This window comes from Pan troglodytes, chromosome 8, assembly GCF_028858775.2.
Source record: "Pan troglodytes isolate AG18354 chromosome 8, NHGRI_mPanTro3-v2.0_pri, whole genome shotgun sequence".
Taxonomy (NCBI): Eukaryota; Metazoa; Chordata; class Mammalia; order Primates; family Hominidae; genus Pan; species Pan troglodytes.
In genome coordinates this window covers 78169470-78193370 of record NC_072406.2, presented here as the reverse complement: position 1 = coordinate 78193370, position 23901 = coordinate 78169470, and the positions used below count along the sequence as shown (strand labels likewise).

Sequence of the window (23901 nt, the reverse complement as noted above, 5' to 3'; positions counted from 1 at the left end):
CTATATGAATCTTAGGATTGTTTTTTCTAACTCTGTAAACAATGATGGTGGCATTTTGATGGGAATTGCATTGAATTTGTGGATTGCTTTTGGAAGTCTGGTCATTTTTACAATATTGATTCTACTCATCCATGAACATGGGAGTGTTTCCATTTGTTTCTGTCGCCTGTTATTTCTTTCAGCAGTGTTTTGTGGTTTTCCTTGTAGAAGTCTTTCACCTCCTTGGTTAGGTATATTCCTAAGTATTTTATTTTTCTTTTTGCAGATTTTGTAAAAAAACGGTTGAGTTCTTGATTTAATTCTCAGCTTGGTCACTGTTGGTATATAACAGAGCCACTGATTTGAATACATTAATGTTTTATCCTGAAACTTTGCTGAATTAATTTACCAGTTCTAGGAGATTCTTGGATGAGTCTTTAGGGTTTTCTGGATATATGATCATATCATCAGCAAACAGCAACAGTTTGACTTCCTCTTTACCAGTTTGGATGCCCTTGATTTCTTTCTCTTGTCTGATTGCAATGGCTAGGACTTCCAGAGTCCTGTTGAATACAAATGGTGAAAGTGGTCATCCTTGTCTTGTCCCAGTTATCAGGTGAAATGCTTTCAACTTTTCCCCGTTCAGTATAATATTGGCTGTGGGTTTGTCATAGATGGCTTTTATTACCTTAAGGTATGTCATTTCTATGCTGATTTTGCTGAGGGCTTTAATCATAAAGGGATGCTGGATTTTGTCAAATGCTTTTTCTGTGTCTATTGAGATGATCATGTAATATTTTAAAATTTTTTTTATGTGGTGTGTCACATTTATTGACTTGCGGATGTTGAATAATCCCTTCATCCCTGGTATGAACCCCACATGATTATGGCAGTTTATTTTTTTTTACATATGCTGTTGAATTTAGTTAGCTAGAATTTTCTTGGGGATTTTTGCATCTATTTTCATTAGGGATATTTGTCTATAGTTTTCTTTTCTATTTTTTTTTTTTTTTGTTATGTCCTTCCCTGGTTTTGTTACTAGGGTTATACTGGCTTCATAAAATGATTTAAGGAGGATTTCCTCTTTCTCTATTCTGTGGAATAATGTCAGTCGGATTGGTATCAATTCCTCTTTGAATATCTGATAGAATTCAGCTGTGAATTTGTCTGGTCCTGGACTTTTTTGTTGTTGTTGTTGGCAATTTTTAAATTACCGTTTCAATCTTGCTGCATGTTATTGACCTGTTCAGAGTTTCTATGTCTTCCTGGTTTAATCTAAGAGGGTTATATATTTCCAGGAATTTATTCATCTCCTCTAGGTTTTCTAGTTTATGTATGTAAAGGTGTTCATAGTAGCCTTGAATAATCTTTTGTATTTCTGTGGTATCAGTAGTAATATCTCCCATTTTGTTCTAATTTAATTTATCTGGACCTTCTGTCTTCTTTTCTTGGTTAATCTCACTAGTGATCTATCGATTTTATTTATTTTTTCAAAGAACCAGCTTTATATTTCATTTATTTTTTGTATTTTGTTTGTTGGTTGGTTTCAATTTCATTTTATTCTGCTCAGATCTTTGTTATTTATTTTCTTCTCTGGCAGAAATGTTGATGCCTAGATTAGTTCTCCAGATTAATGAACTCCTACTTTATAAAAATAAACGCACAGAAAGTTCTCAAGATTTAAATAGGGCTAAATGTATACTGAAATATTTGATCTATTTGCGTCTTTCAAGTAATAGTGAATCTCCTGTTCTAAGAGATGCTGCTTTACTCTTTTCCCCTTTATGTAATGTCTGACATTTTTTCACTGAAACAGTGTTTTAAATGCTCCTAATGTGATTATCTATTCAGGTTCACTTCATGTATAGTTACAAAACTATGCAACCAAAAAATAAAGTGTTTTAGGGTCTAGGTGGAAGGAGCTATCTTGTATAAGTGGAGAAGAGGAAGGATGAGCAAAGTTTCTTCTTGTAGTTGGCTGGCTATCTTTAATCAAAAATTCCAAATAACCAGAATTTGTCTGAGTTACCTTTCCACCATCTTTTCCACATCCTTATTTTATGTACAGGATAATGCACTTTTATGAGTTTGTTTCAGTCGAAGTAATTCTTTGAATGACAAATTTCAGGCATCAGGGAGAGGGTGACACTTTTGAGTTATGGTCTATTACATGGGACACTCATTTCTTCTGAGAATCTCTCATGGAAGTAACATAAAGCTGAAAAGTAGCTTGAGTCATAACTTTACATCTACTAAAGTAAAGGAGCTTTGTTGAATAAGGAAAACATCTTGTCTTTAATTTGTATTGTGTTCAAAGTACATGTCACTTTCTCAATAGCTGTATGTGCAAACCAAGTTGAAAATAAAAAGGAATTTGAAACAATTCTTAAACTCAAGACAATTTCAGCCTAAATATGGACAAAATATGACAAGATTTTAACAGCATATATAATTTCTGGTAAAAACAACCTTTATTCATTGAGATATGCCATGCACCATACTTTCCCAAATATAACTCTCATAAATCATCATGTCCAGTCTTGAACATACCATATGAGACAATGTTATCCTCTACCACTGACATTATAACAGAGTTCCAGTATATTTTTAATCATACTTCTATAGGTACCTTCTCTGTTCTGTGTTTCAGAAACCTGAGTTTGCTAAACAGCAGCTGTCATAGGCATAGCAAAGAAAAAAATATTTAAAATATATTGAGGTTTCTAGGTGTAGAATAAGCACAAACTAATGGCTGACCAGATTTAAGAGATGGAAAAGAGGAACAAGGCATTCTTCATTGAGATAGTTAATACAAAGAGAAAAAATAGTTGAATAGGTGAGTAGGCAAGATAGTGAAATAGCTGAGAGATAAATGTGTTAAGTGTGAAATGTTGATGAGATGCTGAAATGGCATGGACTAACACAGTAGTTACATGGATCGCCTGATGACAGAGCTGGATGTTAGAATTTTGTAGTTTGTGTTGTGTAAGTGACAGATGAAGCCAGAGCACTGTCTACTGTTGTCCAAGAAGAGAATGAAAGTAAAAAAAAAAAAATTGCTCAGGAACAAAAGCTGAGAACAACAACACGTGCAAGGAAAAAAAAAATGCTTACAATACAGTCTGGGAAGGCTGGTATAAAACTAGGAGAAAATCTAAGAGGAAACATTCATGATAATTAATATTTATGAAAATCAATAACAAAGATCTAAAAGCTCCAGAGAGGTGATATAAGGGAAGAACTGCAACATATATACTGAATGCAGCAATTATAAGTCCATTAGTGATCTCAGTAAGATAAAATTCTGCGGACTGGAGGAGTTGAAAACAGTTCTTAGAATGATAAGGAAAGGAGGAATCTGCATTGAAACATTTTAGTAGGCATATTGATAAACAAAAAAGGAGAGATGGGATTATAGAAGTCAGGGTTTTGCTTTGAGGGACTTGATAGAGTCAGGAATCAGAAAAAAAAGGCATTAAAAGTAGAGGAAAAGATGAGATCATTGATGATCTGTGATCCTGAGCAAGATGAAACAAGGCATTACAGGTGAAGAAATGAGCCCTGTGGGATGGGAAAAGTCATGAACACCAAGTGCTTTTGCTACCACTGATCGCTTTAAATTCCTATTTTTGAAATTCACAGTGACACCTAGTACTTTTCATTAACAAACTTTTCCAGCTTAGCAAAATGTAGGCTATTGTCTGTAATTGCAAAATTCGTTTTATTTATTTATTTATATATTTTTTATTTTTTTAATTTTTGAGACGGAGTCTCTCTGTCACCCAGGCTGGAGTGCAGTGGCACGATGTCAGCTCACTGCAACCTCCGCCTCCCAGGTTCAAGCGATTCTCGTGTCTCAGCCACCCAAGTAGCTGGGACTATAGGTATGAGTCACCATGCCCGGCTAATATTTCATATTTTGAGTAGAGATGAGGTTTCACCATGTTGACCAGGCTGGTCTCGAACTCCTGACCTCAGGTCATCTGCCTGCCTCAGCCTCCCAAAATGCTGGGATTATAGGCGTGAGCCACCGCACCTGGCTGCAAAAGTCATTTTAAATTTCTTAAAGTTTAGGCTCCAATATGAGCAAAAAAATACTAAGATTATGGAATAAAAGTCTTGAAAAGTGTTCGTTTTGCTAATTCACCCCTGAAATTTAAACTAAAACATAATGATTTTTTTTTTATATTTTTCCTCATTACTAAATGATGTATTCCATATTGGCTCCAAGCGTCTTGCTAGAAACGTGAAAACTGGCTTAAAATGAGAAAACCACATAGGCTGAAATGCCATCTGCTTACATGTTGTGAGTCCCTGTGATTATAAAACTTAGATTTAAAAAAAATCATGCGTTAAGGAACTAAGTAGATGTTCTGGAAAAGTCCCTAATAGTATTCTTTTAAAAGTTATTTTAAAGCAAATGTTACTTGAGAAACAACAGTAAAGGGCAAGAATGTTCTACCAACCTAGAGACCGAAGTTTTTCTGTCACTTTCACGTAAAAATTTAAAAGGTGGGAAAAGCATTGTTCGATGTTTTTAAATTTAATTTTTTTCGTAAAAATTGTACATATTTAAGGACTTAAGATATACAATGTAATAATCAACAAAATTAAAAGACGACCTATGGTTTGAAAGAAAATATTTGCAAACCATAGATCTGATAAGGAATTAATATCTAGAGTGTATAAGAAACATGCAGAACTCAATAGCAAAAAAATCCAAGTAACCTGATTAAAAAATGGGAAAAGACCTGAATACATAAAAGTGGCCCAAAGGAGATTTGAAAAATAGTAGAATATTCTTAAAGTAGGAATGAGGCATTCTCCTGATTCTGCTTCTAAGTGAGCAAAACTGACTCAGAAAGGCTTTCTGGATGTCAATGGGAAAGAAGGCTTTAATAACTTTTATAAGTATAAGAATTTACCACATAGTATTTTGTTTTACTTTGGTTATAAAACTGACTGCTTCTGTTATAACCAAGATATTCTCATCAGTTCTGAAAATGAAAGGTAAATTTAGGTCAAGCAACTTTGAATTTCAAAAGATCATTTTCACACTTTCTACTCATTTGACTCATTCTTTCCTTAATGGAATTATAGGCTTTTCTCCTGTGGCCTTGGAAGAGTCTCTTGATAGAGACAGCATATTTTGCTTAAACTTGAGTGATTGCAATTGGTTATTGGTCAAGAATCTAATTACTAGTTTGACAGTTTGATTTTATCAGAGTTGTATAGTGGTGCTGGTCTTCAAGGAACAAATCCACATTAATCGAGTTTATAATTGACAAATAAGATTATCAATAAGAAACCAACTTACAAATCAGAACGACAATTTAATATTTACAAAAAAGATAAAATTGGCAAGAAGACTGATACTGTTCCTAGAACATGGAGGTAAGGAGGTGTAGCCAGATTATGTTTGAACACGAGCTCTACCACTAATACCATTTATTGGCAAGTCAGTTAACCTCTCTGTTTGTCAATATTCTCCTTCGCTAAATGAGGATAATGATTCCACTTACCTCATGAAACTGTGGGTGTTGTGTGATTATTAAAACAATTAGTAGAGACAAAACATCTAGAATTATAGATGACAGATAAAACACTTTACATGTCAGGGATTATCATTGTGTCCATACTTAAGAATGAAGAATAGATAAGAAACTTACTCAGTGAAAGCAATAATAACAAAAAATGATTTGAAAGAATGCCCCATAGAAGAGATTATTGTGTATGCATGTGAATGAAACAGAGAAAACTAAATTCAAATCATTTACTCTCTCTGAAACTTACTTTGCAAATCTACAAAATGAAAATAATAGATCTAATTAAAATGGTGCTTTGAGTACTAAAGTTATGCATGTAAAGGCCTTGGCATAGTACCTGGCACAGAGGAAGTACCTAATAAAGATCAGCTGCCTGTCAAGAGAAAACAAAGAGATGACTTGTTTTTCATCATTTTAGGTAATTTCACATCTGTAAATTGGGGAAAATATTTGCGTCTTACAGTTTTAATGATTGAGTGAGAAGATATGCCTAAATTAGTTTCCATAGCATGTGGCACATAGTAAGAGCTAAATGAAAATTAACTATTGTTTTTCCTCCTCTGTCTCTGCCTTCTCCTCTTCTTCCTTTCCCTCTTTCTTTTTGTTTTCTTTCTCCATATCTTTCTCCTTTCCAATCTTCTTCTTAATTAGCTACAATATAATCCTTTTGAGGAGATTTGAGGGATAACCCTCATTTGCTTATTGAAAACTTGAGAAACACCCTTAATTTCTATATTCTTGTCTGATTGTGTCTCTGTCTGGCTATCCTGTATCTATTCATGCATATGTCCATGCCTATCTTGCAGATTGATAGTATTTCTGCAGAAGAATTGAATTCTTTGCTACCTTTGTTGATTATTATCGACTTTGACTCAGGGTAATGTGTTCTCATCTTGTGCACACACTCTGGAGCTACACAGCCTATTTAAAAAATATCAGACGATAAGTACCTCACAAATTTTCCAAAAACACTCCAGCTTAAGTTATTAATTACTGAATAAAAGCAGAAATGCATGAAAGGTTTTTTGGTTGTTCATCCTACTTTTTAATTTGCAGTTTAGGTCATTAGAATAAAAGCTTTAAAAAATAACATTTTATAGTTATAGAAGAAATATATATTTAAGATATACAAAATTTGAATAAAAGTATTGATTATATCACATTTATTGATGATTGTCATATATTTCTTTCCCAGCACCTTTTAATTTTTTTAACCCAGAGTCCAGAATGTATTTATTTTTAATGCATCTAAAAAATAATTTCAACTTTTATTTAGATTCAGTGGGTATATTGCATGATACTGAGGTTTGAAGTACAATTGATGCAATCACCCAGGTAGTGAGCATAGTACCCAATAATTAGTTTCTCAAGCCTTTACTCCCTTCCTCCCTCCCCTGTCTAGTAGTCCTCAGTGTCTATTGTGGCCATCTTTATGTCCATCATTACCCATTCTTTAGCTCCTACTTGTATGTAAGAACATATGGTATTTGGGTTTTTGTTCCTGCATTAATTCACTTGGGATAATGGCCTCCAGCTGCACCCACATTGCTGCAAAAGACATAATTTCATTCATTCCTTTTTATGGCTGTTATTCCATGGTGTATATGTACCCCATTTTATTTATTCAATCCACCATTGGTGGATACCTAGGTTGATTCCGTGTCCTTGCTTTGTGAATAGTGCTGCAATGAACATATGAATGCAAGTGTCTTTTTGGGTAGAACAATTTATTTTCTTTTGAATATGTACATAGTAACGGGATGAGTGAGTCAAATGTTAGTTATGTTTTAAGTTCTTTGAGAAATCTCCAAACTGCTTTCTACAGTGGCTGAACTAATTTACATCCCCACCAATAGTTTATAAAGTGTTCCCTTTTCTCCACAGCCTCACCAGCATCTTTTGTATTTGACTTTTTAATAATAGCCATTCTGCCTGGTGTGAGATAGTATCTTATTTTGGTTTGATTTGCATTTCTCTGATTATTCATGATGTTGAGCATTTTTTCACATTGGTTGGCCACTTGTATGTCTTCTTTTGAGAAGTGTCCATTCATGCTTTGATGTGGTTTTGGCATTTGTCCTTCCCAAATCTCATGTTGAAATGCAATCCCCAGTGTTGGAGGTGGGGCCTGGTGGGAGGTGTTTGGGTAATAGGGGCAGATTCCTCATGATGAGCTGTCCTCAGGATAGTGCATTATCAGAAGATCTGGTCATTTAAAAGTGTGTGGCACCTCCCACTTCCCTCTTGCTCCTGTTCTCCCCACGTCGTGCACCTGTTCCCACTTCATCTCCTACTGTGAGTAAATATTCCCTGAGCCCCCACCCCAAAGCCAAGTGGATGCCAATGCAATGCTTGTATATCCTGCAGAACCACGAGCCAATTAAACTTCTTTTCTTTATAAATTACCCAGTCTGAAGTATTTTTTGTAGCAATTCAAGAATGACCTAACTCGTACCATTTACCCATTTTTAATGGGATTGCTTTTTGCTTGCTCAATTGTTTAAGTTCCTTATAGATCCTGGATAGTAAAACTACGTTAGATTCATAGTTTGCAAATATTTTCTTCCATTGTGTGGGTTGTCTGTGTACTCTGTTGATAGTTTGTTGCTATGCAGAAGCTCTTTAATTAGAGATTCCACTTGTCAATTTTTGTTTCTGTTGCAATTGCTTTTGAGAATTTAGTTATAATGTCTTTCCCAAGCCTGATGTCCAGAATGATGTTGCCTAGGTTTTTCTTCAAGGATTCTTATTGTGGAGGTCTTATATTTAAATCTTTAATTCATCTTGAGTTAATTTTTCTAGATGATGAAAAATAGGGGTCCAGTTTAATTCTTCTGCCTTTGGCTAGCCAGCTGTCACAGCACCAGATACTGAATAGGGAGTCACTGCTTATTTTTGTCAACTTTGTCAAAGATCAGATGGTTTTAGTTGTGCAGCTTTATTTCTGTGTTCTCTATTCTGTCCCATCAGCCTGTGTATCTGTTTTTGTGCCAGTACCATGCTGTGTGTGTTACTGTAGCCTTATAGTGTAGTTTGAAGTCAAGTAATATGATGCCTCTGGCTTCTTTTTTTTTTTCCCCCTTAGGATTGCTTGTCTATTCAAGATATTTCTTGGTTTCATATGAATTTTAGAATAGTTCTTTTTCTAGTTCTGTGAAAAATGACGTTGGTTGCTTGATAGGAATAGCATTGAATCTATAGATTGCTTTGGGCAGTATGGCCATTTTAACGATATTGATTCTTCCAGTTGATGAAATTGAAATGATTTTTCCATTTGTTTGTGTCATCTATGATTTCTTTCAGCAGTGTTTTATAGTTCTCCTTGTAGAGATCTTTCACTTCCTTGGTTAGATGCATGCCTAGGTGTTTTATTTATTTATTTATTTGCAGCTATTGTAAATGGAGTTGAGTTCTTGATTTGGTTCTCAGCTTGAATGTTATTGGTGTATAGAAATGCTATTGATTTTTATACAATGATTTTGTATCCTAAAAAATTACTGAAGTCATGTCTCAGTTCCAGGAGCCTTTTAGTAAAGTATTTTATGTTTTCTGGGTATAAAATCATATCAACAGCAAAGAAATATAGGTTGACTTTTTATTTGTCTAGATGGATACCTTTTATTTATTTATTTTGCCTGATTGCTGTGACTGGGACTTTCAGTACTGTGTTGAATAAGAGAGGTGAGAGTGGGCATCCTTGTAACAGTTTTCAAGGAGATTGGTTTCAGCTTTAGCCCATTCAAGTAGAGATTGGTTTCAGCTTTTGTCCATTCAAGTATAATGTTGGCTGTGGTTTCTCTTAGATGGCTCTTATTATTTTCAGATATGTTCCTTTGATGCATAGTTTCTTGAAGGTTTTTATCTTGAAGGGATGTTGTATTTTATCAAAAGCTTTTCCCACATCTGTTGAAATAATCATATGATTTTTGTTATTAATTCTGTTTATATGGTGAGTCATATTTATTGATTTGTCTATATTAAACCAACCTTACATTCCAAGAATTAAGTCTACTTGATCATAGTGAATTAACTTTTTGATGTGCCACTAAATTCGGTTTGCCAATATTTTGTTGAGGATTTTTGCCTCTATGTTTATCAGAGATATTGGTATCAGAGATTTTTTTCGTTGTATCTTTACCAGGTTTTCCTATCAGGATGATGCTGGTTTTGTTGAATGAGCTAAAGAGGAGTCTCTCCTTCTCCATTTTTTGGAATAGTTTCAGTAGGATTGGTATCAGCTCTTCTATGTATGTTTGGTAGAATTTGGCTGGGGCTCTTCTTGTTGTTGTTGGTGGTGGCTGTTTTATTACTGATTCAATTTAGGAACTCGATTTTGGTCTGTTCAGGGTTTCAGTTTCTTTCTAATTCATTCTTGGAGGATTGTGTGTTTCAGAAATTTATCTTTTCCTCTAGATTTTCTAGTTTATATGCACAGATGTGTTCCCAATAGTTTCTGAGGCTCTTTTGTATTTCTATGATATTGGTTGCAATGTCACTTTTATAACTTCTGACTGTGCTTATTTGAATCCTCTCTCTTTTTTTCTTTGTTAATCTAGCTAGCAGTCTACCGATCCTGTTTATTTTTTCAAAAAAAAAAAACACAACTTTGGTCTTCATTGATTCTTCCTATGAATTTTTAGGTCTCAAATTCTTTCAGTTCCATCTAATTTTAATTTTTTCTTTTCCTCTGCTAACTTTTGGGTTGGTTTATTCTTGTTTTTCTAGCTCCTCTAGGCATGATGTGAAATCATTAATTTGAGATCTTTCTAACTTTTTGAGGTAGGAGTTTACTGCTATAAACTTTCCTCTTAACAGCACTTTTGCTACATCCTAGAGATTTTTATATGTTGTGTCTATTATTTTTATTTATTTCAAAGAATTTTTTGGTTACTGCCTTAATTTCGTTGTTTACCCAAAAGTAAATTTATTAGTCCATTTTCACATTGCTATGAAGATACTATATGAGACTAGCTAATTTATTAAAAATAAAAAGAGAGGTTTAATTGACTAACATTTCACATGTCTAACACTTTTAGTGAGTTGTTGAAGTTCCTCAACATTATCGTGTGGCTGTCTAAGCCTTTTTGTAGATCTAGAAGTACTTGTTTTATGAATTCAGATGCTTCAGTGTTGGGTACATACATATTTAGGATAGTTAAGTCTTTTTGTTGAATTCAACCCTTTATCATCATGTAATACCCTTCTTTGTCCTTTATTACTGTTGTTGGTTTAAAGTCTTTTTTATCTATTATATATTATATTTTAATATATTTTAAAATACATATATTTTACCTAATATGTTATATATATTATATTTTAAATATATTTTAAAGTACATATATTTTATCTAATATAATAGCCGCTCCTCTTTTTTGTTGTAGTTTAATTTGCAAGATAGATATTTCTTCAACCCTTTACTTTGAGCTTATTGATGCCATTATGTGTGAGATGGGTATCTTGAAAACAGCAGATGAATGGATGTTGTTATTCTATCCAACTTGCCACTCTGTGCCTTTTAAGTGGGGGGTTTAGGCTATACACATTCAAGGATAATATTAATATGCAAGATTTTGATCCTATCATGAAGTTGTAAGCTGGTTGCTTTGTATTTTCTATGGTTTGATTGCTCTATAGACCTGTGGGCTCTGTACTTGTGTTTTTGTGGTAGCAGGTATCAGCTCTATATTTTCCCCATGTTTAGAATTCTCTTAAAGGTCTCTGACACGACTGGCCTAATGGTAATTAATTTTTTTAGTGCTTGTTTGTCTGGAAAATATTTTTATTTCTCTTTCAGTGATAAAGCTTAGCCTGGTGGGATATGAACTTTTTGTTGGAATTTCTTTGCTTCAAGAATTCTGAAAATAGGCCTCCAATCTGTCTCGGCTTATAAATAAGGTTTATGTAGAGAAGTCTGCTTTTAACCTTTTGGGATTTCCTTTGTGTGTCTTCTGACCTTTTTCTCTAGCTGCCTTTGAGATTTTTTCTTTAGCATTGACCTTGGATAGTCTGGTGATTATATGCCTTGGTGACGTTCCTTTTTGTATAGTATCTCTCAAGTGTTCTCTGGATTTCTTATATCTAGATGTCTACCTCTCTAGCAAAATTTGGAACATTTTCTTGATTTATCACTTCAAGTATTTTTTCTAGATTGTTATCTTTTTCTCAGTCTCAGGAATGTCACTAATTTTTAGGTTTGGCCACTTTACATAATCCCATATTTCTCAAAGACTTTGTTTATTTTATAAAAATTACTTTTTCTTTATATTTTTCCGACTGGGTCAATTCAAAAGACTGGTCTTCAAGATCTGAAATTCTTTCCTCTACTTAGTCCAGTTTATTGGTGAAGCTTCCAGTTGTGTTTTGAAATTAAGTTAGTTTTTTAATTCCAGAATCTCTGGTTGATATTTTAAAGATGTTTATCTCTTCCTTCATTCTCTGGATTGCTTTAAAAAGTTTCTTTGTGTTAATTTTCAACCTCATCTTGGATCTTATTGAGCTTCCTTGCAATCCACACTTCAAATTCTTTATCTGTCATTTCCAAGTTTCCACTTTGCTGGGGACCATAGCTGGAGAACTAGTATGATATGTTGATGGTATCACTACATTTTGAATTTTCATGGTGCTAGAATTCTTACACTGGTTCTTTCTCATCTTGAAGCATTGATACTTCAAATTTTTGTAATTATATTTGTGCAGATATAATTTTTCTTTTCTTTCCCAATAATACTATTGATTTTTTTTTCTTTCCCTTTCCCTTTCCCATCTATTTTTCCCTAGGGGGTGTGACTTTAGAGAATGCTGGGTAAGGTCTTTTGGCTTAACTTGTGTACTCCTACACCTTTCTGTCAGCAGGTTTCATATTGGGCGGTTCAGTTCCACCTACAAGCCTGTAGATGGTGTGTATGACCAATACTGATGGGTGTATACTTCATCCTTGTTTACTGGCAGAAGCTCTTTCTTGCCTCAGGCAATGGGCTTATTCTTGTAGTGCAAAATGCTCTGAGCTCCCTCCTCAGCCCCAGAGGTGTTGGGAGCAAGATGGGCAGGTCCAGACTGGCAGGTTTGCCTACAAATTCCCTAAGGGCAGGCATGAGCACAGGTGCTGAAGCATAATCCAGTGAGTGGGTACCAAACACCAAGGGTGTGCCTAGATATGGAGCTGGGAAGCTTTCTTGTCCTCAGGTTCTCTACACACAGATTTGGGGTGGCCTAAACTCCTAATCCAGGGGACTGGGTACTCCAGATGCTGGGAGATCTGCCTAGGCATGAAGCAGAGAGGCTCCTCTACATACATGGATCCCTGCAGAGAAAGTGTGGGGTGGCTCAGGCTGTCAATCTGAGCAAACATGTACTTTGAATACCTGGAAATCTGCCTAAGCGTGGAGTGGAGAGGGCCTGCTACACCACAATCTATGCACAGAAAGGGTAGGGAAACTCAGCCTGCTGATTTAGGCAAGCTGGTACTCTGAATGCCTGGAGATCTGCCTGAGTATGGAGCAAAGAGAGTCCTGATGCACCATGATCTATGCCTAGGAAGGATGGACAGCTCAGGCTGTCTCAGCAGGTTTTATTATTTTATTTTTTATTTTTATTTATTTATTTTTTGACACAAGGTCCCACTCTGTTGACCAGGCTGGAGTGCAGTGTTGCAATCATGGCTCACTGCAGCATTAACTTCTCGGGCTCAGGCAATCCTCCCACCTCAGCCTCCTGAATAGCTGGGACCACACCTGGCTAATTTATTTTTATTTTTTGTAGAGATGGTGTCTCCCTATGTTCCCCAGGCTGGTCTCAAATTCCTAGGCTCAAAGGATTTTCCTGTTTCAGCTTCCCAAATTGCTGGGATTATAGGCATGAGCCACTGCATCTGGCATTCAGCATGTTTTAAATACACACAATTTTTAATAGAATTTGATTGCAATATTTACATATTGATTTTTTTAACTTCCAAAAACATTTTTCCACATCCTTTGAAACTCTATTTTCTTGATACTGAGTAATGCTACATTATATTGATATTCATTCTTGTTTAGTCTTTCCATTATTTTGGGACATTTAGGTTATTTCCAAATTTTGCTATTATACATAATGCTACAATGAAGATCTTTGCATATAAATCACTGTCCACATTTCCTTGTTCTTATAAAAATTTACTAAAAGTGGAATTAAATTAGAAGGAATTTTTATAAATTTATTATAATTGCATAGGAGACAGAACACAAAGATTAAATCTTAACCAAAGCTATTTACCATGGTATGATAAAGCTCAAAGCTGTCCTCCAGGAAGTTCCTTCGAAAAGATAAAATGATGTAGGAGGCTGGTTTTCATAAGGAAATTTAGTATTCTTAAACATGTGTCCTGTCTGTTTCTTGGCTTCAGTTGGATTCACAGCTGTTATCTAAGGTAGAAATAATTTCCTTTGTCTGTAACAGCTAAGTACATTGAATGCTGAAAGTAGTAGAACATATTATGTTGCTCCATGTTGTTTATGCCCATTTGAGTAGCACAGGACAGACAGTGTAGAGACCATGAGTCTCAAGCCGCATTCTAATAGTAATTCTAGGAGCCTTCTAATAGTAATTCTAGGTGAAAGAAATAATTACATTTTAAATATTTCTATAGATTTACCAAAAATATAGTCTGAAGGCTTCTAACCTTTGTCATAAATTAAAGGCAGCTATTTTATATACCTTTTTATGTCTAAAAATTATTTTAACGTTTCTTGGCCAGGTGTGGTGGCTCACGCCTGTAATCCCAGCACTGTGGGAGGCCAAGGCAGGCAGATCACGAGGTCAGGAGATCAAGACCATGCTAGATAACACGGTGAAACCCTGTCTCTACTAAAAATACAAAAAATTAGCCAGGTGTGGTGGCGCATGCCTGTAGTCACAGCTACTCGGGAGGCTGAGGCAGGAGAATCACTTGAACCCGGGAGGCAGAGGTTGCAGTGAGCCAAGATCTTGCCACTGCACTCCAGCCTGGGCAACAGAACGAGACTCCATCTTAAAAAAATAATTATTTTAACGTTCCTTTTGGCTAAGCTGAAGTAACTAAGGTTGCAAAATGAATGAACTATTGTAAATGGTAGAAGCATATCAGAAGCTACTTGGTCCTGTATGAAAATAAAATTGCTGCTTTATAAGGTACCTGCCATGTGTATACTGTATTTACTCACCTTGATCTAACTATTATTTATTCTGCTATATCTATTTTTATCTTTGATGCATATTTAGTGCCCAGATCCATCTTGCAAACAGGACTTGTTGGCCTACCTGGAACAGATTAAGTTCTACTCCCACCAACTGAAAATCTGCAGTCAAGTTAAAGCTGAGATCCAGAACCTGGGAGGAGAGCTCATCATGTCAGCTGTGAGTACTGCCTAGCACTTACATGATCACAGGTGGAAGATGCTTGAAACAGAGTAACTACACCCTTGTTTACATGACCAAATCTTTTAGGTAAAATTAGTTTAGAAAAACTAAATTGGAGTTTTTATTAAAAGTACATGTATTTAAACTAGCAAGAAATCTTAAACTAGCAGATTTCTTAAAGGTTAAAAATGTTGTTTTTATTTACTTCAGAGATTAAAGAGTAAATCAGGTTTTATAAGCCATTTGGATGAGAAATGCATGTTAATTTAGAGCATGACTTCAGAATGTGTACAGATGGAACTCCGGAATGAATCCTATAATTTTTCTAAAATAAATGCATGTGGAATTGCAAATTAATAAAATGATTGCTTCACTGCTATTAATTGATATTCATTTTCCCCCTATTTCTTTTTATAACATAGATGTTCATGTCTTGAGATTTTTCATTTCCATATATATTTTCAGTAACGGAGTATGATAAAACTTAATAGATTTAGAGGAATTTTCATAAATTCTTTGGTGGCCCTGAGTTTTAAGCTGCTATAAATTACCATGGTAGAACTAATGTATAACTTTTCTACTCATCTTTTAATAGCAGTAGATCATTTCTCTGGAGAAGAAATGGTAATAAAATAATATTTGATATCTATATTGGATTCAGTTATCAGTGACTTTGAGAAGGACATGGACTAAGATTATAAATTTAAGTTTAAATGAAACAATATAAATATTCTGGGAATTTATATTTCTGAGAAAATTTTTTTTAATTACACTAGTGTATTTATATGTCTGTAACATATAGGGCCTCTCTATCCTGGCATTCAACAGTCCCTCAATGAGTTAATGTTCTGAAAGAGGATGTAATTACAAAAGCACAAACAAAGGATCACCATCAAAAGTAGTGGGCAGGGGCCAGTTGCGGTGTTTCAGGCCTATAATCCCAGCGCTTTGGTGTCCAGATCACTCGAGCTCAGGAGTTCAAGACCAACCTGGCCAACATGGTGAAACCCTGTCTCTACTAAAAATACAAAAATTAGCTGGGTGTGGTGGCGCATGCCTGTAATCCCAGCTACTCAGTAGTCTGAGGCACGAGAATTACTTGAACCCAGGAGGTGGAAGTTTCAGTTAGCCGAGATCGTGCCACTGCACTCCAGCCTGGGCGACAATGCGACACTCCATCTCAAAAAAAAGAAAAAAAAAAAAAGTAGAGGGGAGGAAACAAATAGTGACTGTCTATGTCTTGCCTATATTTTATGTTAATCTTCACAATAACATGCCAGATGGATCACTTATTTATTTGTTCTGTTTTCTTATATAGCTTTCCCAATGTCATACTAGTAAATGTCAGAGTTGAGTTTACCTTCAAAGGTCTATGATCCCTCTGTTCAGAGAGACAACACTGAATTTGTGATGAAAGTGAAAAACACAAGTCGAAAGTGAATAATTTGGAAATTATAAGATGGTATTGCATTCTAGCTTTTTATTCCAGTGGTTGTTAGAGGGGGAAAAATAGTGTCTTTGATATTCAAATTTTATCAAAAATCCCACATAAACACAGTGAGTGCATTACTAGTGCCCTGTCACTTTTCAAAGAAAAATGCATTTTGTTTAGTCACAAGCCATGCAAATAGGAACATGCATGTGTACAAACACATATGCATACATGTATGTATAGATACATTTATATAGATACACACAGCATGTATGTGTGTATAGATGCATATGTATTAATATGTATACATATTTTTAACTACTGTATATTCCTTTTGGCTTATTAAACATCCAGTCTTCATTTTCTCATTTAACATTATACTGCCTTAAATACGTAAAAAAGTATGTTTATTTGGAGGATAAACTCTTCCATTTACTTTTGTCATTTTCACACACTAACCGTGCTTTGTAAGGTCTAAATTTCATATAAATTTTATTTTTCAAATATACAGTTTCATGTTGTATGACGCTAAGCTTTCAAAAAATCTGTGGTAGAAGTTCAGCCTCTGCATAGCTGTTAAAATATATTGGCGTTAATTATCCTTCCAAAATACAATTTCCTTTCTATATATAGAAATTCATTCCTGTTTGGTATGATGATTCAAATTCATGAACTTTACATATATTACAGATAAATTAGGCAGGAGCTATTTAGAATCCATGATTTACAATTTAAAAGCTGAGTCATTATATAAAATGAGGAATAGCATTGCAAATCCAAAACTATCTGTCATCATCTCACTCACTATTCCCCATTAGAAAAAAAATAAATCTGAAAAAGGAGAGCGTGCCCCCTTTTGCAAATCTTACTGCCATCTGTTTGCAGGTAGATCCTAGAAAGCTTTCTAAATACATTACATTTACGTGTGCCAAAGCACACTTACTTTAATCTCTCAGTGACCCTGAGGTCTTGTCTTGTTCCTATTCTTTAAATTCAGAAGATCTAATCTATCATTTTTCTATAAGATCTCTTGAAAAATGGCAAGCATGATTCCAAAGCAGAGAGACACTAAAAATTACAGAAATTTGGTATTCAAAACTGCAGACTATTCAAAGTTTACTAAATAAAGCTGGCATCCAAAGATTAGGTTCATGAAACATTGCCTTACCAAATATAGTGGGTTAAAAATAAGTAGGTGTGAACGGAATGCATTTCTAAAGTGAATGGGCAGTATGTTCTGTTCTGGGTCTGAGGTGTGAGGGTTTAGGATAAAGAAGATGAATTAATAAAATAAAATAACCTGAGAGATATTCTTATAATACACCATTTAATTAAAATTATTCCACAATCATTCTTACATCTATATTGCAAGCACTCATCTTGAAGTTGCATGTTTTACCTGTATAGAGACAAAATATATGTAGTTCATTCAAATCCATTACTATGAATTGAGCCCCTCACTGTGCAAGGCATAGTAGTACATCTGAGGGATGTAAAGATGATTATATGGTAATTTCCTTAAGATATTGAAATGCATAAAAAATTAAGAAACATAAAATGTACCTGAATATACAAAAAAGATTCCAGAACACTGTAATAAACCATACAACATTGGCATGTAAAAATGTACATGTATAGCAAGTGAGGAAATAATTTATTTGATGTGCAGAGCAGGCAAGAGAAAGCTTCATAAGTGGCTCAAACCTGCTTTGGGCCTTGGTTAATAAGTAGAAAACAAATGTGTACTTGTAGGAGGAGGAGAGGGAAAGGATTTGAGATAGAGGGGACAACTGAGATAAAACAGAGATAGGGAAGACATGCATGGAATGTTATGGACATGGTGTGCAGTCTGATTTGACTGAAATCAACTTTCCTTGGTACTTTTGGTGTGTGTTTTGTGGAATAAGGGTGGGTGGGCAAGTAGAGCAAAAGCTTGTAAAGGAAACTGGGAATGTTTTGAAAGGATCATTTATAATTTAGTTTTACCCTGTAGGCAATTGAGAGTAATTAACAATTTCTTAGTTTGAGATGGCAATAGTAAATCTATGTATTTCAAAGTTAACATTTTTTAGACAAATCAGTGATAGATTAGAAAGATAAGGGACTAAAGGATTAAGACCTATTTAGGAATGACTTTTAAAAAATAGTCTAAGATGTTTATTGCAGCACTAGTCACAATAGCAAAGACTTGGAACCAACCCAAATGTCCATCAATGATAGACTGGATTAAGAAAATGTGGCACATATACACCATGGAATACTATGTAGCCATATAAAAGGATGAGTTAATGTCCTTTGCTGGGACATGGATGAAGCTGGAAACCATCATTCTCAGCAAACTAACACAAGAACAGAAAATCGAACACCACATGTTCTCACTCGTAAGTGGGAGTTGAACAATGAGAACACATGGACACAGGGAGGGGAACATCACTCACTGGGGCCTGTCGGGGGGTGGGGGGCTAGGGGAGGGATAACATTAGGAGGAATACCTAATGTAGGTGATGGGTTGATGGGTGCAGCAAACCACCAGGGCACGTGTATATCTATGTAACAAAACTGCATGTTCTGCACATGTAACCCAGAACTTAAAGTATAATAAAAAAAAAATTAGTCTAAGAGAGAAACAGTGAGAACTTACTTAGGGCAATATTGATGAGAATGGAAAGGAGTGTATCTATACAAGGAACAATTCTGAGGAAAATATGTTTAGAAGCAATTATCCATTGGGTGTTAAGAGTGAAAAAGAAGAAAGAATTAAGAATTTCCTAAAGGTTTTGAGGTTAAATAGTTTACTTAGTCAACAATGGCATCGTTAACTAAACAGTATATATAGAAGGAAGACCATGTTACGGTGAGTATGGAAACTCATTCAGGTTTTGCTTGTTGAATTTAAGTGACTAAGGGGCATCCAAGGAGAAAGGTTTAGGAGAAGTTGGGTCTTTGGTTCTGGAACTTAGGAAAGAGGTATGAAAGAGAAGTATATGGGACCATCCAGTGAAAATATGTTGGATGCCATTTTTTAAAAAATAGCTGAGACAGTGATCCAGAAACAACTTTTTTCACAAAGTGATTCCAATGTACCTTTATAGATTCTGAGACTTGACTGTGGCAGTTAAAACAAATTGGGAGTTTACCGTCTCCATAAAGTGAGTCTGCAAATGGGCGGTCTAGAACTGTTACGACAGCTTCACAAAGTCACCAGGGAATCAGGCACTTTTGCCTTTCAGCTTCACTTTTCTTGGCTTCCAGCTCTCGTTATTATCAAGGTCAAAAATATGGCTTATATGGCTCTAACAATGACTTGTATATTCCAGGCAGTAAGAATAAAGAGAAACTGAAGCAAACATTCCTTACACTTTGAAAGGGACCTTCCAGAAGGTCCCTTTCAAATACTAATTTTTTTTTTTTTACAAACTATTCGCTAGAGCTTAGTCATACTGTTATATTTCACTGCAAGGTATGCTACAAAATATAAATTTTGTATGTTTGTTTGTGTTTTAATCCTGCACATTGCTTTCCCCAGTGTAATCAGAGTTCTGTTTCTATGAAAAAGAGAATGGATATTGGGTGGCAGCTAACAGTTTCTATCATATTCCCTCTATGATTACCAAAATCACAGCAGTACACATATCATAGTCATATTTTTGCACATATTCCCCTCTAGACTATAAAGTCCTTGAATATTTTTACATGATTTATGGTGTAGTGGCCAACGACTATAAAGGATGCAACCGGCAAAATTATGCAGGTTGGCTTAGCCTTAAAAGTACACATTGGGTTTTGCATTTAGAAGGTGTTTTTATATCTTTTTAAAAGCAGTATCAGTATTATGGTGAAGGCAAAAATTGTATCATGATCAGTTGAGTACTGAGTATGCAATGACAGATAAAATATGGTGGCACAGACTCAATTTTCCAAAAGTTTGAAGTTGAAAGGAATAAAAGAGAGAGAAAGAAAGAGAGAGATACTTGAGGGTCAGAGCAGACAGAGTCACCTAAAGCATTTTTGTTTGTTAACATTTTTATTTATATACTGCCTAAAGTGGCAGTAATTGAGAAATGTTTAGGTAAAGAAAAAAGAGCGACCAGAAGAGAATGAACCTGTGAAAAATTAAGACTACAACTGATGGAATAAAGTCAAGCAAATGAGAGAATGTGATGTTAGAATGGGTAGAAAGATTAGGTTTGGAAAAAAAGAAAAAAGAGCTCTTCTTCTCAGCCAGGATGAAGTTGAATTAAGATATAATCACATTTATTAAATAAAGAAAATGTGGTACATATACACCATGGCATACTATGCAGTCATATAAAAGAATTTAATTATGTCCTTCACATCCACATGAATGCAGCTGGAGACCATTATCCTAAGCAAATTAATGCTAAAACAGAAAATCAAATACCACATGTCCTCACTTACAAGTGGGAGCTGAACATTGATTACACAGGGACATAAAGATGGGAACAGTAGATACTGGAGTCTCTAAAAGGTAGGAGGGAGAGGGGTAAGAGCTGAAAAAATTCCTGTTGGGTACCATGTTCACTATTTGAGAGATGAAATTAATAGAAGCCCAGACCTCAGCATCATGCTATATACCCTTGTAACAAAACTGCACATGTACCCCCTGAATCTTTTTTGTTGTTGTTGTTGTTGAGACGGAGTCTCGCTTTGTCACCCAGGCTGGAGTGCAGTGGCGTGATCTGGGCTCACTGCAAGCTCCGCCTCCCGGGTTCATGCCATTCTCCTGCCTCAGCCTACCGAGTAGGTGGGACTACAGGTGCCCGCCACAGCGCCTGGCTAATTTTTTGTATTTTTTAGTAGAGACGGGGTTTCACCGTGGTCTCGATCTCCTGACCTTGTGATCCGCCCACCTCGGCCTCCCAAAGTGCTGGGATTACAGGTGTGAGCCACTGCACCCGGCCGTACCCCCTGAATCTTAAAAAAAATAAAAAATTGATTTAGTCTAACTTAAAAAAAGATATAATCACATTTATAGAAATGAATGAAAGGTTGAAGAATTTCTTGCTGATAAATCCCATGTTTGGTAAAATGGAAAGAGTAGTTTTCTGTTAAAATTAAGATTTGAGCACTCTATTCAAGTTTCATTTTAGCAATAGAACAAAATAAGGATGCACATCTCAATCACTTTTCTCAACATTGCTTAGAAGAGAAAATAACCTAAGTTCACAGCAAGTTTTTGAGATCATGAACAGAGATAGCATATGATAGACATTTTTTACCAGAGCCAAGCTCCAGGATGTTGTCTGGATCTTGGAACCTGATGCAGCTTCAGTTCACATGGAAATGAAGCCAGTTTGGCCTTCCACCTGCTATCCTTTCTCAAATAAAGAGGGGAGTTGCCAGGTACGGTGGCTCAGGGCTGTAATCCCAGCACTTGGGGAGACTGAGGCAGGTGGATTGCTTGAGCTTATGAGTTCAAGACCAACCATGGGCAACATGGCAAATCCCATTTCTACAAAAATTAGCCAGGTGTGGTGGTGTATGCCTGTAGTCCCAGCTACTCGAGAAGCTGAGGTGAGAGAATGACCTGAACCCAGGAGGTGGAGGTTGCAGTGAGCTGAGATCATGCCACTGCATTCCACCCTGGGTGATAGAGCCAGACCTTGTCTCAAAACACTAAAAAAGGGAGGAGGTTCCAAGATGGCCAAATAGAAACAGCTCCAGTCCACAGCTCCCAGCATGAGCGATACAGAAGATGGGTGATTTCTGCATTTCCAACTGAGGTACTGGGTTCATCTCACTGGGGCTTGTTGGACAGTGGGTACAGCCCATGGAGTGTTAGCTGAAGCAGGGAGGGGCATTGCCTCACCCGGGAAGCACAAGGGGTCGGGGAATTCCCTTTCCTAGCCAAGGGAAGATGTGACAGATGGTAACTGGAAAATTGGGACACTCCCACCCTAATACTGTGCTTTTCCAATGGTCTTAGCAAATGGCACACCAGGAGATTATATCCCACACATGGCTAGGAGGGTCCCACTCCCACAGAGCCTCACTCACTGCTGGCACAGCAGTCTGAGATTGAACTGCAAGATGGCAGCAAGGCTGGGGGAGGGGCGTCTGCCATTGCTGAGGCTTGAGTAGGTAAACAAAGCAGCCAGGAAGCTCAAACTGGGTGGAGCCCACCGCAGCTCAAGGAAGCCTGCCTGCCTCTATAGACTTCACCTCTGGGGGCAGGGCATAGCTGAACAAAAGGCAGCAGAAACTTCTGCAGACTTAAACGTCCCTGTCTGATAGCTTTCAAGAGAGTAATGGTTTTCCCAGCATGGAGTTTGAGATCTGAGAACGGACAGACTGCCTCCTCAAGTGGGTCTCTGAACCCTGAGTAGCCTAACTGGGAGACACCTCCCAGTAGGGGCTGACTGACACCTCATACGCCTGGGTGCCCCTCTGAGACAAAGCTTCCAGAGGAAGGATCAGGCAGCAGCACTTGCCGTTCTGCAATATTTGCTGTTCTGCAGCCTCCTCTGGTGATATCCAGGCAAACTGGGTCTGGAGTGGACCTCCAGCAAACTCCAACACACCTGCAGCTTAGCATCCTGACTGTTAGAAGGAAAACTAACAAACAGAAAGGACATCCACACCAAAACCCCATCTGTACGCCACCATCATCAAAGACCAAAGGTAGATAAAACCACAAAGATGGGGAGAAACCACAGCAGAAAAGCTGAAAATTCTAAAAATCAGAGTACCTCTTCTCCTACAAAGGAACGCAGCGCCTCGCCAGCAATGGAACAAAGCTGGACGGGGAATGACTTTGACGAGTTGAGAGAAGAAGGCTTCAGACGATCAGTAATAACAAACTTCTCCAAGCTAAAGGAGGATGCTTGAACCCATTGCAAAGAAGCTAAAAACCTTGAAAAAAAATTTGACGAATGGCTAACTAGAATAAACAGCATAGAGAAGACCTTAAATGACCTGATGGAGCTGAAAACCATGGCACGAGAACTACATGGCACATGCACAAGCTTCAGCAGCCGATTCAATCAAGTGGAAGAAAGGGTATCAGTGATTGAAGATCAAATGAATGAAATGAAGTGAGAAGAGAAGTTTAGAGAAAAAAGAGTAAAAAGAAACGAATAAAGCCTCCAAGAAATATGGGACTATGTGAAAAGACCAAATCTACATCTGATTGGTGTACCTGAAAGTGACGGGGAGAATAGAACCAAGCTGGAAAACACTCTTCAGGGTATTATCCAGGTGAACTTCCCCAACCTAGCAAGGCACGCCAACATTCAAATTCAGGAAATACAGAGAACACCACAAAGATACTCCTCAAGAAGAACAGTTCCAAGACACATAATTGTCAGATTCACCGAAGTTGAAATGAAGGAAAAAATTAAGGGCAACCAGAGAGAAAGGTCGGGTTACCCACCGTGGGAAGCCCATCAGAATAACAGCGGATCTCTCGGCAGAAACTCTACAAGCCAGAAGAGAGGGCCAATATTCAACATTCTTAAAGAAAAGAATATTCAACCCAGAATTTGATATCCAGCCAAACTAAGCTTCATAAGTGAAGGAGGTATAAAATCCTTTACAGACAAGCAAATGCTG

General features: G+C 36.4%; 1 protein-coding gene across 6 annotated transcripts in view; it reads left to right on the top strand.

Annotated features, from left to right (window-relative positions):
* CTNNA3 (catenin alpha 3) overlaps positions 1-23901 on the top strand; it is a 1849205-nt gene that overhangs the window by 1784619 nt on the left and 40685 nt on the right. For all 6 annotated transcript variants that reach the window (XM_054660126.2, XM_054660128.2, XM_009458543.5 and 3 more), the window contains one exon: positions 14760-14894. In XM_054660126.2, coding sequence (XP_054516101.1) covers positions 14760-14894 — 135 coding nt within the window. The remainder of the gene's footprint in view (positions 1-14759; positions 14895-23901) is intronic.